General features: G+C 38.6%; 1 protein-coding gene across 2 annotated transcripts in view; it reads right to left on the reverse strand.

Annotated features, from left to right (window-relative positions):
- Positions 1-8,784: 8,784 nt before the first annotated feature.
- The window catches only part of GFRA1 (GDNF family receptor alpha 1), a 130,933-nt gene continuing 124,403 nt past the window's right edge, over positions 8,785-15,314 (reverse strand). For both annotated transcript variants that reach the window (XM_057370292.1, XM_057370291.1), the window contains exons 8-9: positions 12,630-12,686; positions 8,785-11,917 (exon numbers count right to left, since the gene is read on the reverse strand). In XM_057370292.1, coding sequence (XP_057226275.1) covers positions 11,756-11,917; positions 12,630-12,686 — 219 coding nt within the window. In that variant the 3' untranslated portion in view covers positions 8,785-11,755. The remainder of the gene's footprint in view (positions 11,918-12,629; positions 12,687-15,314) is intronic.

The following is a 15,314-nucleotide window of genomic DNA, read 5'->3' on the forward strand; positions in this document are numbered from 1 at the left end:
GAGGGCCTGGCTTTTGTTTTTTAACCTTGTTGTTTCAAAGCCAGAACAGTAGAAATATAACCCAAGTTAAAACAATAGCTCTTAAAAGATGTGATATTTCCTTTCATCACCTGTTTAGTAGGCAGCCTTGGTAGTGTCATTTCATATAAAGAACTGCGAAGTCACAAGGTCCAGAAATACAATAATTCCAGGAGTGACAAAAAAAAATGACCTGCTTTGTCTTTTTATTGACTGTAACTGTGGTGAAAAAGGCCATTCTGCATCCTCAGCCGTAACTAGTTAATTATTTTCTGTTGTTTTTCGTAGATGTTTCTAACCAACATTAAGTAAAATGTACATTGTGGAATAAACCATCCATACAGGATGTGCCATAATTACTGTTTAGCAATTTCACACTAGCAMAAATTTATTAAAACTTCACGACTCATTAATAGTAAGTGATCATAATCGCTTAATAGAAAAGGAAACTGAGCTAATGATGGAAGTGCTGATTAATGTTTTTGACCTTAAGACAGGAAGTCAAGTGAAATTAATGTCACTGGGTGTTGAAAGTTAAGTTATTGTCAAGTGTAGATAACCTGTAATCAAAAGAGAAACCCCACAACTGCACAAATTTTGTGCTTTTCATGCGAAAAAAATTTTTTTCTGTACTCGGTGGCATTTTGAAAAATCTCTCTGCTACATTTCAGATAACAAGAGTGACTCATTTATTACAAAAGTCGGTTAAAAAAAGGAAGTTACCTATACACATATATATATATATATATATGTGTGTATATATATATGTATCTACATATATACATGTGTATGTGGTCACTTCAGGAGGAGATCTCAGAGAAATACTTTTTATGCTGGCAACCAAGCAGCATTATACACAGCTATTTCTCTTTTTTTTTTTTTTTTTTTTTTGGTCAGCAGTATTCCTTTCAGAAGCTCAGGTTAAATATTTTTCAGGAGAACAGCAGTCCAGCTGACCAGTCAGTGGCCTCATCACACATCAGAGGCYTGGGCACCACCAGAGCTGACAGCAGGGCTGTCTTTGATGCCAGCTGTGTGCCTGGAAAGCATCAGCCYCAGCTTGGCATCTGGCTGCTGCTGGTGCCCACTGGGGCTGTCACAAGTGTGGCATTTGGGGGGCACCAGGAGGTATTTTGGCCAACCTCAGGCCAGATCAGTGTGGCACTGTAACATCTGTGCAAGGGTCCCAACCCCTGAGGTAACTCAGGTACCAGGTTGTAAACGGAAATGACTCCTAATTCAGCAGTAAATATTTTTTTTATGTGTGCTCTTTTTTCTTTTTTTTTTTTTTTTTTCCTGAAATGAGACATTACTTGAAAGCAGGACCACCAGGACTGACTTATTCTTAAGAATGCCACAGCCCTGTGTGTAATATTTCAAAATGAAAGGTATGGATTCTCTCACAAATTGTCCTAATCCTGTCCCACTGAAAAGGCTGAATGGAGACGGCTCAGCCTTTCTTTCACCCAGGAAGGCAAACTTCTTTCTAGATTCTAACTCAGGTTATGAGCACTCTAAAACTCAGTTTGAATAATGTTATCTAGATTATTCAACAACTCCCATGGCAAGCAGAGAGGGAGGGACAGTTTCTTCCAAGTTTGAGCAGAAATCTGGCTACGTGTTGGTGAGCTTGGTGTTCATTTGACATCAGTCAAAGTCACAGAGGGAAGGACAATCCCTTTCTAATAATGTCACTCAATATTTAGCCTACCTACATTTGTTTTAATAATAAAGCCCTCAGGCAGTGAGTTATGTGCAGCCATTGATCTGCTCAAAACAGCACTGAARTATTGACAAATACTGTTTTGGAGACAAATAAAAGCTAAACTGTATTTATATCCACCAGATTCCGACCTCTGACAAACAAGCAAATGTAACTGCACAGCCAGGTTAATGCTGCCTTTGAGCCTCTCCAAACCAGAAAGAAGCCAGCAGTGGATTGGTAAATGCAGATTTATATTTAGATTTTTGTTTTTATACTTTTATATCTATCTCTGTGTGTACTTTGTGGGAGACTTTCCAACTGCTTCTCTTTCAGATTTTTTTGCATTAACATCTCTCTTTTGAAARCAGGAGGGATGTGCACACTTGCAAACCTAGAGATAAATACCAYCTGTTTAGTTAACCTCACTGAGAATATTGGTAGATGTTGTTCTTTTTTTAAAACATATATACAAGAGCAACTCAGAGTCTTGAATTGCAGGTCTTTCCAAAGCAATTGACTAAAAGGTTTTATTCTATAATGCTACAAAACATAAATGTACTTTTTATTAAAGACCCTAGGAACTATGCTTTCTACCTCAGAGCAAAAGATTTTCCAGCATCCTCTTTGGGGGGAAAAAAGCCAACAACAGCCAATCCAAAAAACCTTCTGCACAATTGCTATGGAGCAACATTTCTCACTCTCTGCTTTGGCTTTTTCCTTGCTGTTGCTCTGCAGTTTATTGTAATTAATACAGATAAAAAATTCAGGCAATGCAGAATTAGGGAGTGTAATTTGTATCCAGAGCCAAAAAAGACATGCATTTCACCAAAACAATTGAGTTTATTGTTACCAAAAAATTGTTTCAGGAAATCATGCTTCTGTCTCTGAACATAAACCAGAGCTCAGCATGAAGCAGACAGTAACAGAGACAGGGATTTCTGCCAACAGGAGCAGTGCAAGTGTCGGGGCAGGCTGATGGCTTGGGCAGTGTTTTGGAGAGCTCTAGGAGCAGGCTTGGAAAATGGTTTAGGATCACCTTTCAAAAGCCATTTCCTATGCAGCCCAGAACTCTGCTGATTCAATGGCACACTGGAAATGCATCTCCAACAAAACTCCAAGTGGGAAGGTGTCAAACTTGCTCCCTCTAACATGTCCATCTTTGTCCAWGCCTGCTTTGAAGATGCCAAACCTTCCATCTGCTCACCAGCATGTCATTTAAAATGTCTCTGCACAACTCAACSCATTTAACTGAAATTATTCCATAAATGTTGTTTAAAGCAGATAACCCCACTCATGTGGATACCACCAGACCTTGCACACAGTCCTGAAGGAAGCCAGCCAAGCTCCTGGTGTGATGAGCACTGTTTAACACCAGGACAGTGGAGAGAGGACTGAGTTTCTTCACGAGGATGCTGTGCCCTCTTTCATGACAAGAGATGGATGCTGTGGGGAATTCTTTGTTAACAGCATACCCTACACCTGTGGAAGAAGGGCAGTGTGATGCAATTGCTCGTCTGTGCACCTTCCAGGCCATCCCTTGGTACAAACCTGCCCAGCCTTTGTCCAGGAGAAGTGGCCCTTCTGCCATCATCTCTGCCCAGGGGGAAATCGCCAAAGGCAGCCGATGTGTGAACAGCAACACTTAAAAGCAAAAACTCGCCTAAATCAACAAAACCAAACCTAAAAATCAAACCCACAGATGAAGCACACTGAAGAATCCATCTGGTCACACACAGTTGGCTGCTTAGTGATGTCAAACACAGCTTGGTTTCGTCTGTCCCAGGAGAGGCTGCTCAGYGAGTCTGTGATGGAGCTTTATCTTGTGAGTGGAGTTTTCACTGCTGTCCCTCCATCCCCACCCTTCTCTTCCACAGAGCTGGAGCTGTGGCAGCACAGAGAAGGAGGGAAAGGTAGAAGGAAAGTCACACTGGCAAATATTTTGATTGCTTTCGTGCACCACATTCTCCAAGCACATCTTAGAAATGGTTAAATGGCTGGAATACGGCACTGCAGGAGCTGAAGGACCTGCAGCTTTATGCACAGGACTTAACAGCAGCAGAGTGACTCCTAAATCCAAGCAACCTCAATAGCTGGCCCAGGAATCCAAGCTGAGCTGCTGGATGCTGCCAAACAGAATGTGCTGCCTTCCCCTCCCACCTCCTGAAACACAGATCATCCGAGCAGCAAACGRTGCCAGGACAGCTGAACATCTCCTGCTTGCATCACCCCTGCAACTCTAGCTCCTCCTGGAGCTGCCAAAGAGGGATGATGGTTTAACTGGAAAAGAGTTTTCAGTCCTTTGACCTTGGATTCTGTGCATCTGTGCCTCTCCCACCTTTCCTTCTCGCACCCTGCTCCCAAACCTTGCTTCTCTCTCTGAGCAATTGAAACTGTCTGGCCCTAACACGGTGGGAGGCTCTGGCCCCCTGTGCAGCAGATTTTCCACGGGTGAGTGTGATCGCTCTTCACTCATAATATATTCATTTGTTAAATCTCAGTTTGAGTATGAGTAAATGCTGAAATCGTTTTCCTGGTTTYCAGTCACCAGCAGGAGGAAAGGCATCACGAAATCTTGTTTATCCACTTCCCCTTTCCTCCCTGCATTTCCTAAAATATCCTCCCGCACACGCTTTTGTCTTCAGAGCCTTTGCAGCTCTTTTGCTGCCATTGTGTGAAAATGGGAGCGAGCCCTCTCTTTCTGGCCCGGCAGGATGAAGGGGTGGGATGGGTGTGGAGGCGTCCGTGCGTGCCAGAGAGTGAACAAGCATGAATGGGGCCAGCTGGCCACTCTCGTGCCCGTCTCCCCATCATTTCCATCTGATACTGCCTGCTCATTGTCATTTTGCAGGCCACATTCACTAAACAAAAAGACTAGGGAGCAAGCAAAKGAGCAGATATTTTAAAGGGAAAAGCTTTATTTTGTATTTTCTTAGATCATGGTAGACTGCAAAAGAACAGGGAAAAATGAGATCGACCTTGTTTTCCTTTCTTTTTGCCAGTCAAGCTTCCTTTTTATCTTTTTTTTGTTGTTGTTGTTGTTTTGTTTTTTTGTTTGTTTGTTTGTTTTTTTAAATAAATCAAAACAGAAGAAAAACAACCAGGAAATTGTTCTCACAAAAAACCATGCTTTTTAATAAAAAAGGAGAATAATGTTTATTGAGAGGAGGGTTTGTTTTCTGGATATGTACAATACTAACGCAGGGCTTTTTTTTTCTAACAGAAAACATATGGATTGGATTGACTTCCAAAGTGTGGACAGTCCAAAGAGCAACATCCTCAGAGCAATGTCTAAATCAACAGGAACAAGTGAATAGTGGTTTCAGTTTTGTTTTTTTTTTACAACAAATTACCAGCCATTACGACTGAAGACCTGACACATGATAAACTGCAGTGAGATGTACAGAAATCCGTAAGACAACACAGAATTTACACAAGAAGGTAAGTGTTTGTGTAAGAATTTCCTCCAGAAAATGGAAGCATGTACTAGACAGTTTTGGAAAAAGACAAAGGAAAAAAGGTGAAAAAAAGTGCAGGAAAATACTAACATTGRATATCCTCAGATCACAGTGAATGCCAGTCTTCCTGGGTCCAAATGCTACCTATTACCTTTACCTTCACCATTGCTGCTCACCCTCAATTAATCCCTTTATCATCATGATGCAAGAAAAATTAATTTTATGTSAGCCTTCCCCTGCTATTCCCTTTTTGCTGCAGCTCTTGTCAATTTGTAGTTTACACAAAAAGTGCAAAATTCAACACAGCCTCAGGCTAAAGACACATGTACCTTCCCAGCCTGAGCAGTGCTAATCACAGCTGATCATTTCAGTACTGGGCAATGCCAAACACACCATCACACAAACCCTGGCAGAGCAAACTCAGCAGCAATAATTYTGGGGGAGTGGAGAACATGGAGATTAATAACTGCCACCAGTGAAGTTGCCCACATGTTGGAATGCTTTGAAGCAGTTTCTCCTGTTGCCTGCATTCTGGATTTATTTTTTGTCCTTATCCAGAAACTATGTAAGGTTCCAGGAAGAGGTAAGAGGTTGATTTTATGCATAACTTCCCAGAGAAGCAGCAATATAAAAATAATGACTTTTTCTTTTTTTTTCCATTTTTACCTCCACTTAAGTTTTCTTTTTTAAGCAACGTGTCACTCAGCTGAGCCAGGGTCGTGCACTCCCAATTGCTGAATACAATCCACTGTGAGGCTTTGTTCCACCTCTGATAAYCCTTACAAACATTCTTTCTGTCTTAACTTTCACTTAAAGCCTTTTTCTCCCTTTAAAGCATGCAGGTCTGGGGATGTCAGAGACCGTGTGCTCCCAGAATTTTGGTCAGCATACTCCCCAAAGAATTGCTTCACTTCTCAAAAGRGGGAACACTTTCCATGGGCCAATCCACAAACTCAAAAAAACCCACGATCTCTGTTTTATCCTCAGTTCTATCTCTCAGCAGCGTGCTTTCTGCAGCATCTCCTGCTAAAATAATTGGTGGTTCTCTAATCAGTAATTTTTGCATTTTCAGGCTTTCCCGTTTCTCCAGCTTCCTTCTGTCATACGTATCCTATTCCATAAACGTCACCATGAGAGGATCATGAGGTTTTAATTTTATTTTGAAAATTGCTCCAGAGTTTCAGTAGATTTGCTGGCTTCCGTGCTTGAAGGAGTTTACATCTCCCTGTGGTTTAGAACATTTGTGGGGTTTAGCTTTTGCAGCATTCAAGCTTTGACCTGAAGACAAGTGCAGTGGCCAAAATCAGCTCCTCACTCAGCTGAAGAGCTGCAACCAGTGAGCCTGGCACAGCTTTTCTGTCAGCATGCAGCTCTGACAGGTTTGTTAGTGTGGAAAAACCTTCACCCCAGCCAGACAGACCTGAGTGATGGAGCAGACAAAGGCTTGGGAGGGCAGAAGTTTGTTAGAAGTTAAATTTTTTTTTGTATTTTGGAAGGAGGAATTTGAAGAAAATTGCCCTTGAATCTATGAATCGTTTTCTTCTGGATTCTAGGAAATTCTTCTACTAACAGATTAAAAAGAATTATAATGTTGGAATCACTACAARCTGAAATGGGGCTAAGGTTTGGGTGTTTGAACCTAGGCAACAATTAGGCTCTAATTTTATGCGTGGCAACAGCTATTGGCACCTGAATAAGATAAAAGAACAAAAACTGGTTTAGTTCTGGTTAAATGTGTTCAGAGGACTTGTGAGTGGTGCAGACAGAACCAATTTAGAATACCACAGTCTGTACTGATCAAAAAATGCTACTGAGAAATTTGTTGACCATGTGCTCCTTTAAAATTCAGGTAATTTTTAGGCCACATCTTGAATTTGTTGCTCACTCTTTTATGAATGATAAAAAGGGATGGAATATCTTGTAGGAGGTGCAGGAGTTGGCTTCTGACTATTGAGATGTCCATATCTAATATGAATCTTTTAAGCGTAAACATTGCCTGGAGGCAAACATAGGAAGGGAACATGAAGCAAGGATGTATAAAAGTCAAGATAATATTGAGATAAAAATGGGAATTCACCATCCTCCCTGATTTTACCTTAAGAACAGAGCCATCAAAATTTCCCRAAGAGAATTCTTACCCTTAAATGAATTTACTACTTAGTGAGAMTTTTATCTATTTGACTGAAATTCCAACTGGAAAATACATTTGAAGTATTTAAATATTTCTAATAGCTTGTAAAAAGTTTTAAAGTTTTCAATCCTATTCAGCACCAAACGAAATTTTAAATTCCATCTGGGGAATAACAATATTTTAGCTTATTCAAGTCAAACCGGTGCTAAAGAGATAAAGTGGGAACTTTCAATTTCCTCCCCGTTAGTGTTCTTAGTTCAGTGGAGATGTATTCCTGATCACATCTTTTTCTCTCGAAAGTGAAGGCTGTAATTAAAAAAGAAAACCAGAAAACCAGMACTGAAACAAATCTATAAAGTCGAATACTGTGGAGCTGGACAAAATGACCTTCCAAAGTTAAAGAGAAGCTGAAATAGCCAATAATTGAAATGTCACAGGAGGAACTGGCTGCTAAGAAAAAGCAAATATTTAAAGATGAGAAATACTTAACAAGTCACTGGATTAATTTCTCTGCCAAGTTCATCAGAACCAAATATATTTCTATTTGATGTCAGGGACATCAGGTACAATCTGAATAACCTTATGGGCATAAAACAACCCTGGAGGCCTCTTCAGCCTGGAACAGTTTTAATGCAGAACATGCAGAATGCAGAACAGTTTAATGCAGAAAGAAAGRATGTCAGTGAACAAATATTTTTCAGTGAGGTAGATCCACCTTGGTATTGAAGACAAAGAATTGCATTTGATGAAAGGAAGTTCTAATTGTTGTATGAAGAACTGCTTGTGCTTCCATCTTTTCCTGCTTGTTCTGGAGGAGCTGCTGTTGCAGCAGAATCCAACAACTCTTTTATCAGAAGCTAAGGATGAGATACTCCTATCACTTGATAAATGTAAGATTTACGTCCCTTCAGGGAGCTGTTCAGAGTTTTGCTTTTCTCCTTCACTGGTTTCTCACCATCTTTACTCCATGGAAATATCATAGTGATTAGCCAACAATCGCAAATTTTAATTAAATTGATATTTCAAGGTGATTCCTGCTCTGTTTTCATCATGACTTGSCTAATTGCACAGGCTTAGCCAAAGCAGGTACTTTTATGTTTTCAGTCTACTGATTCGAACTGCAACAAATTGTGAACAGACTCATATTCAAAAGGTTGGGCCTTAGAGGGATGTAATTTCATTAGGGGGAAAAAAAAAAAAAGGCAAAAATCCTGGGAATAGGTCTCCAGACAGAATTTGTCTATGCATACTTTGAAATGATTAAAAATTCCAGTTCCTCCTAATTTTTCCTACTGACACAGTGGGAATGACTTTGTGTGCACTACTTTTAAAAAGAAACATAACCATGCTAATAATAATAATAATGACAGTGTCTGTTCCTGTACTATAAATGCAAAAGATTATTTGGATATGTTTATGGTGACCCTGATCCAATTKACACACAAATGAACTGGTTAGATTTACAACTGGATCATCTCTGTGTACATCTTTATTTGGACAATCCTTACATTACTGTTATATGGATAAAACTAATCTTTTAAAGAACTTTGTAAAGCCCACCCTAAGCTTGTTCATTAAGCACTTAACACATGAGATTTTAGTGACTGAAAGGGGAAAAAAATTAAWCAAATTGTGTACTTCAGYACTGTAGCAAATGACTGCACTGACAAGGCCACAATGCTAAACTGACACCACCCACACCACATTCAACTTCAAAAACCCCTCCAATATTTGCGTGGTGATGCCTTTCAAGTGTCAGACTACTATGGATATTTTTTCCTTTTTTGTCTGTTTAATAAGCAATTTATTTTAATTAAGACTTCATTATACTTTTAATTTACAGGACAAAACCTTGAGTGGTCTGTTGAGCTTTTTTTTTGGTAACATGCTACTGTAAAAACCACCATTTTCTCCTCTATTATATATGAATTTTATTTCCAAAGGTAACTCTCATTGATTCAGATAACTAGCAGATTCTTTTGTAATCAGGAGCTAATTAGGTTGTTATTTACAGTATAAGTGATCGATAGTTTTTATTCTGGATCAGACAGTCAGAGCTCTAATAACTGCTATTAAATGTAACAGAGATACTGTAACCAAACCAAACATYAAAAAATCTTCAAAAAGTATATAGTATACTGAGAGATTATTAAAATTCCTGATACTGCCTAAAATGTTTTATGTGCTGAATACAAATGAWATTTTAAAGAAAGCTTTGTGGATCAAAGGTGGAGTTAATAATCATAATGTTTGTGAATTTGTTTTGAAAATAYTTTTAATTGGATAATGTCAGACTTCTGAATTATAATGCTATGTTCATTAGCATTTCAATAGATTACTATCAACTCCTTTTGACATAAAAGAATTGGATTCATTTTTTAAATCATGAATCTCATAATCTTTTTTCTGCTACCACTAGTTCTCAATAATTTGATTATCTCCTACAAGAAGAGCAACAGGAACCACATGGGCTTTGCTGGTAATGACGGTCTATATATCTCTTCTCTGAAAGCAGCTCTGCTGCCTTTGAAAGTAATTTGCAGTTTCTTATCAACACRGAATTAAAGAGTAATATTGTCTAATTTGTTATGTTCGGTGGCACTGAGTATTGTAGAATTCTATCACATACAAATTGCTTTGAAACCTACATGACGTGACCTTAATCAAGAGCACATAAATGAACTTCAGAATTTATGAAAGTGTTTATTAWCAGCCAAGAAACATCTCAAAAGATGAACTTGTCAATAGGTTCAATAATCTCTTAGCAAGATGCGTACTTTGCACACCCTCAAACCTCGGTGCAGTTTATAAAACAGAAATTTGTACTTTATGGTTGTATTGCAAATAACCGATCTGGACATTTCAGAGCAGGACAGGGCGTGATTGTGTGAGTCTGAAAGTGAATCCCAACATCCAACATGATGAACTCCTSGCTTGCACAAGTTATCTCCCACTTCCAGCAGGAACAAAACCTGATTACTGCTGATCACTTAGACRTAACTGCTTGTAACAGTCAACAAGCCATCACAGTAAGGTATAAGGACAGCCCTTAGGAGAAATGCTGCCTATCTGATGACATTTAAAGCTTTAAAGAATTCTTTCTAGATACAGCAGGAAAATCATCGTGAGCCAGCACATGCTGCCAATGTCACCAAGTGAGAACCAAGCGATTAAATCATGTATAGTGGTAATACTGCCATCCAAACCATTAAATTAATYTGTGGAGCTGGTTGTGCAAACAGTTCATCATGTCAGCAATGCCAAGGTCTGCRGTAGGAACTACCAGGTGAGGAAAGCCTGTCACATGGGAACATGTGCACGATGCTGCCTTGGACCAACCATCCTTCTGTGTTGATTTTAGCAGCTCGAAGAAATAAAACACAGTTTAAATGATATCCTACGACCTCCTGTCCCTCTACAATGTTTTGATAAGAGAAGTAAGGCATGAAGTTCCTGTAGCTTTTTGATCTGACATTATCAGGTATGTATAAACAGATGATGATGTTTTAGTAGAGCAAATAAATYGTACGTCATTTTTTTTATTAAACAAAGAGTATAATAACTGGACTATATTATCACAATGGAAGCATAGAAGACCATAGACTGTACAGCTGAAACCCTGTAGCAAAATTTGTTCCTCATATTTAAAGAAATGTATCTTTATCAAGCTTTCACAATGGCTGCTTCTTGCTAATTTAAAGAATCTTCACTCTTGTTAAGGCTAGATGATTATAATTAAAAGATAAATGTACTGTTAGAAGGTTCTACGCCACACTTTCTATTTTTATGAGAATTTAACTGAAAGACAGACATAATACCTGTATGTGAATTATAATGGCTTCTCAGCAGGGAACGCAGAATCACTTACAGTACGTAAACATTTAAAGAGGAAAATGCTAACACACTGAAAGAGTTTAACATCAGTAGCGATTTATCAAATGAAGAGGTTTTATAAAGTCCACTCTCTGGGAGAACATTCACCATTAGACAAAAGCCTGGCATCCTTGATAGTCTGAAGTTCAATCAATTTGAAAACCAAAACCATTCAATGAAATAAACAAGATCTTAAGAAAACCATCATCTTCTTTCTCAGGTAAAAGCCAGAATTRAAATAATAATTATTAAAATAATCCAACCAGGTCGCTTTACAGGCAAATTTACACACTGTCTCTTTAAAACACTGCATGCCCAAAAGCCTTTTGGGTTTGGAATGTAGCACTGCACCAAGTATTTCACAAAGCCTCTAAATATCACAAGAAGCTTTTTTTAGAAAGAAAAAAAAAATAAAATTCCAGCTGACTGAGACTGTTCTAGCAGGAGTGCCTCAGCTTAGCTCCCAGACCTGGAATTCCAGATAAACAACAGAGGACAGCAAACAGATTTTTTTTTTTTTCAATTTTTTTTTTCCTTTTTTTTTTTTTTTTAACACGTCCTTTTGTAATGCAGCTACAAGACGACTGATGAGCTCAGGGACAAAGAGAGTGAGAGTGCAAGTGTCATCAGGGTGAGCTGTGTGCTTAGATAGAAGCTGGTGGGAAGAGCCAGGGAATTCTCCGCAGATATGTGACTGGTGGAGACTCCCGCTGTGTTGTCCTTCCCCAGAGCGTTCTGCAAGACACAACACCTTCCTTGGTCACCATCWCACATTTACCTTGCAAAACTTCTAAGTTTTTACATCACAAAATTCACTTTTTGTTTGCTCATGTCCTCCCTCAACTGGTACCTATAATGAATCKCATAAATAGGAAGATAAAAAATGCATTAAAACAGATGTCAAAGTGACAATACTTTGAAATTAGTTGATATCAGTACTGCACACTTCAAAAAAGAGAAGAAAGTATTAAAAAATTCTTACTTTAGGAATGCTTCCATGTGTAAAAAGTGTGGGTTTTTTTTTTTAGGGATATGTGTTTATGATGCCAGTTTATTTTGTAACACCAAAAGGAGGACACCCAGAGAAACTGCACCTTCTGGGCAGTCAACAGAACAACTTTGTGTGACAAGTTACTTCTGGATAACAATAAATGAAATTTAACCAGGGATTCAGATTATTAAATAAGTATCCTTGCAGGGTGCAATGGTGTTTACTTTGAGATCTGCCCAAACATGTACCATACAGCTMCTGAAATACAGAATCAGCAGAGGACACTTTGAGCCCAGCTCTGAACTTCTACATGAGATCATTCTTTAATACATGATGATACCCAAACATAACAAAACTGACAACTGTGARGTAGCCCATGATAATCTTGACAGACTTGGAACAGTTTTTTTTATGGGAAGGCACCTGTGTTGTGAAACATCCAAGATCCACACTCACCTCATTAAGACAGAGCTCTGTATCTACAGATTCATTGGATTTTCGCTTCTTCTGTGCCTATGAACAAACAGAACATTTATTCCCTGTACAATTTATATACACAGCAGCACAAAGCACTTAGAGAAATTTGCATCAGTTGTCATAATCCTGTAATTTTGACAGTGATTTGCAMATGATTAGCAAATAAACTCCAAGTGTAACTGCATGTTTTCCAATAACATTCACATCCTCAYTTGAATTTACGGCAAAATTTCAAACAGTCAACTAAGGGTACTTAGTAATTACAATGATGAGTGCCATCAGCTGCAGAGAACATGTTATCTTCTGTGGCCCCTTAAAAATGGTGCTGGATGCTCATGAGAAGAAATGAAATATGACAGTTAATAATTACCATGATACCACTGCACATTAACAAATAATCTATGATATGCCTCAGCTTTAGGAAAATACACAACAGGAGTATTTTATCCTTAAGGATTCTTRCAATTTCCCCAACTCTTACGATAAAAATACAAATATTATCTTAATACATTTCATGGCTGCCAGGGAATCTCCTCTACAACGGTGCAAAAAAACTCACTGACTTAAACAAGAAGCATTTCAGGTGACATGATACAAAATGGAAGAGCAGTGTGCACTCTGTCCAGCAGCAGAAGGTGTTTAATATTTCCATTCCTCAAGTGAACATGTCTGGGCTGGGCACTTTGTGCTTTTCTGCAAGAGCAATACTGATCCCCCCGGTGTGGAAGGTGTTTTCAATAAACAGTGACTTGAGCACTTCAGGGATTCTCAGTATCAGCTCTTTTTTTGTGTATTCCGAAAACAAATCCAGCACCCTTTTACAGGAAGCAACTGTGATGAAGTAAAGCAATTCTTGTGACTTTACAAAACTACTGAGTGCACTGGCACATCTGATACTTCCACCTGGAAGTATTGTTGAACTTGTGACATTTCCTGCAAAAAAAATGAAGGTCTGAATCCCACAGTGCTGCATTCATTTTACACTGCAGAAGCTCAGTTTAGGCAGTGATGGTCTGGACTAAAGCTGATGGGAGAAAGTGCTGAGCAGTCTGATTTTATGCCCTCAAAAGATTCAGATCCACATACAGATATTTCACTTCATATCCGAGAGCCACTGCTTCTGCCAAYGGATACAAAATATTCTTTGACCTCATTACTGATTTTAGAATTCAAATGAAGGAACTGAACTTCTTATTAGGAAACACAATCTCTGCTTTTGATGATATATKAACATATTGCAGACAACTGAAGAAGTGAAACAGCTGGGAATTAAGAGAAAGACAGCTATAATAAGAATACACGCTGTATATATGTTGATAGTTTTTWTATATACGACAAAATAATAGCTCAATTTATTAATAAACACCCTCTGTAAAATTTCCTTCTTACATACCCTTTCTRCTAATTGTACCATTAAAGTGGTTATGGTAAACATAAAATATAAGTGTCTACATGGAAAAAGAAATGCCTGGAAGTAAATCTGCATCACAGCGAAGCCTTCCTGCCSTGTTTGTAGTGGTGGTTGCATTCACAGTGGTTAGGAAAATTCTTTTAAAGGCAGCTGGGTAAGTTCCAACTCCTAAATGGCTGGCTCTAAGGAGACAGGTAAAGAAGGAGAAACTGGATTTAAATCCTGATTTTCTTATGCCCATAACACCTCCACTACCTTGAACTGGAATGTGAGGCTTCAGAAGAAGCCTCAGGATCAGAGGTTCAGATCCTGACAGTGTAGAATGTAAGGATCATACAAGCCTCATATTAGTTTGTCATTYACTGATAAATTTCCCATTCCCACAATTGTCTGTTTATTGGAAACACTGTGCTTTGCTGCTTACACAGCAGCTGTGGATTCACAGCACTGTGCTAACTTCAAGTCTACACCTGGTAGTTGATCTCAACACCAAAGTTGGAATTTATACTCCTTCTGTAATGTGTTTATCAAATGACAAAAGAGAAAAAGATCATTATTTGACCTATATGCAGTAAAGTCTTCCTTTACTTCGTTCAGCCTGAAAATCAGGAGAGTGCAGCAGCTAAAACTTATTTACCTTTGAGAAGACTATTTTAAGGGTAAAATCAGCAGCTAGGAAAAAAATCGCCATTAAAAAAAAACCCTTTTCAATCATTTTGATAAACATTCCCCTGTTTTCATTTGGAAGGTGATATTTCTCTGTACCATATACTTGTTGTAAATATTGTAACATCAACAACGCTTATTCACATGCATCCTCTATTATAATGTCCTCCTCTCTTAGCAWTGAAAAGCAATTTTAATAATCAGGCAGGCTTTTCCCTGATCAAAACAGAAAGGACAGTATCTTCTATTYAAAAATACAACAAAAAAAGCAACCTCTTATCGGGAGGAAGGCAAAGGGAAAGAAAAAACTGTCATTTTGAGGATGAGATGAGACATTATACGCCAAGTTTCAAATTGGAAGAGTACATTTTTAGTGCTGAGTTATAAACCTGTGAGAATGGGTTATAATGGAAATACTGGCATGGGCTGCACTTCTGGAATACAACAGTGCATTGCTAAATCACAAGTAATGGGATAAAAACCCCAAACCTATGTGTTGAAGAAAGTGCTACAGAAAGTAGATGTCCTTTACTTACAACTGAAGGGGAAAATTCTTCCTGCCCTGCTCTTGGGCAGAAACAGCTCTA

This window comes from Malurus melanocephalus, unplaced genomic scaffold, assembly GCF_030028575.1.
Source record: "Malurus melanocephalus ecotype Western Australia unplaced genomic scaffold, MMel_1.1 scaffold_122, whole genome shotgun sequence".
Lineage (NCBI taxonomy): Eukaryota > Metazoa > Chordata > Aves > Passeriformes > Maluridae > Malurus > Malurus melanocephalus.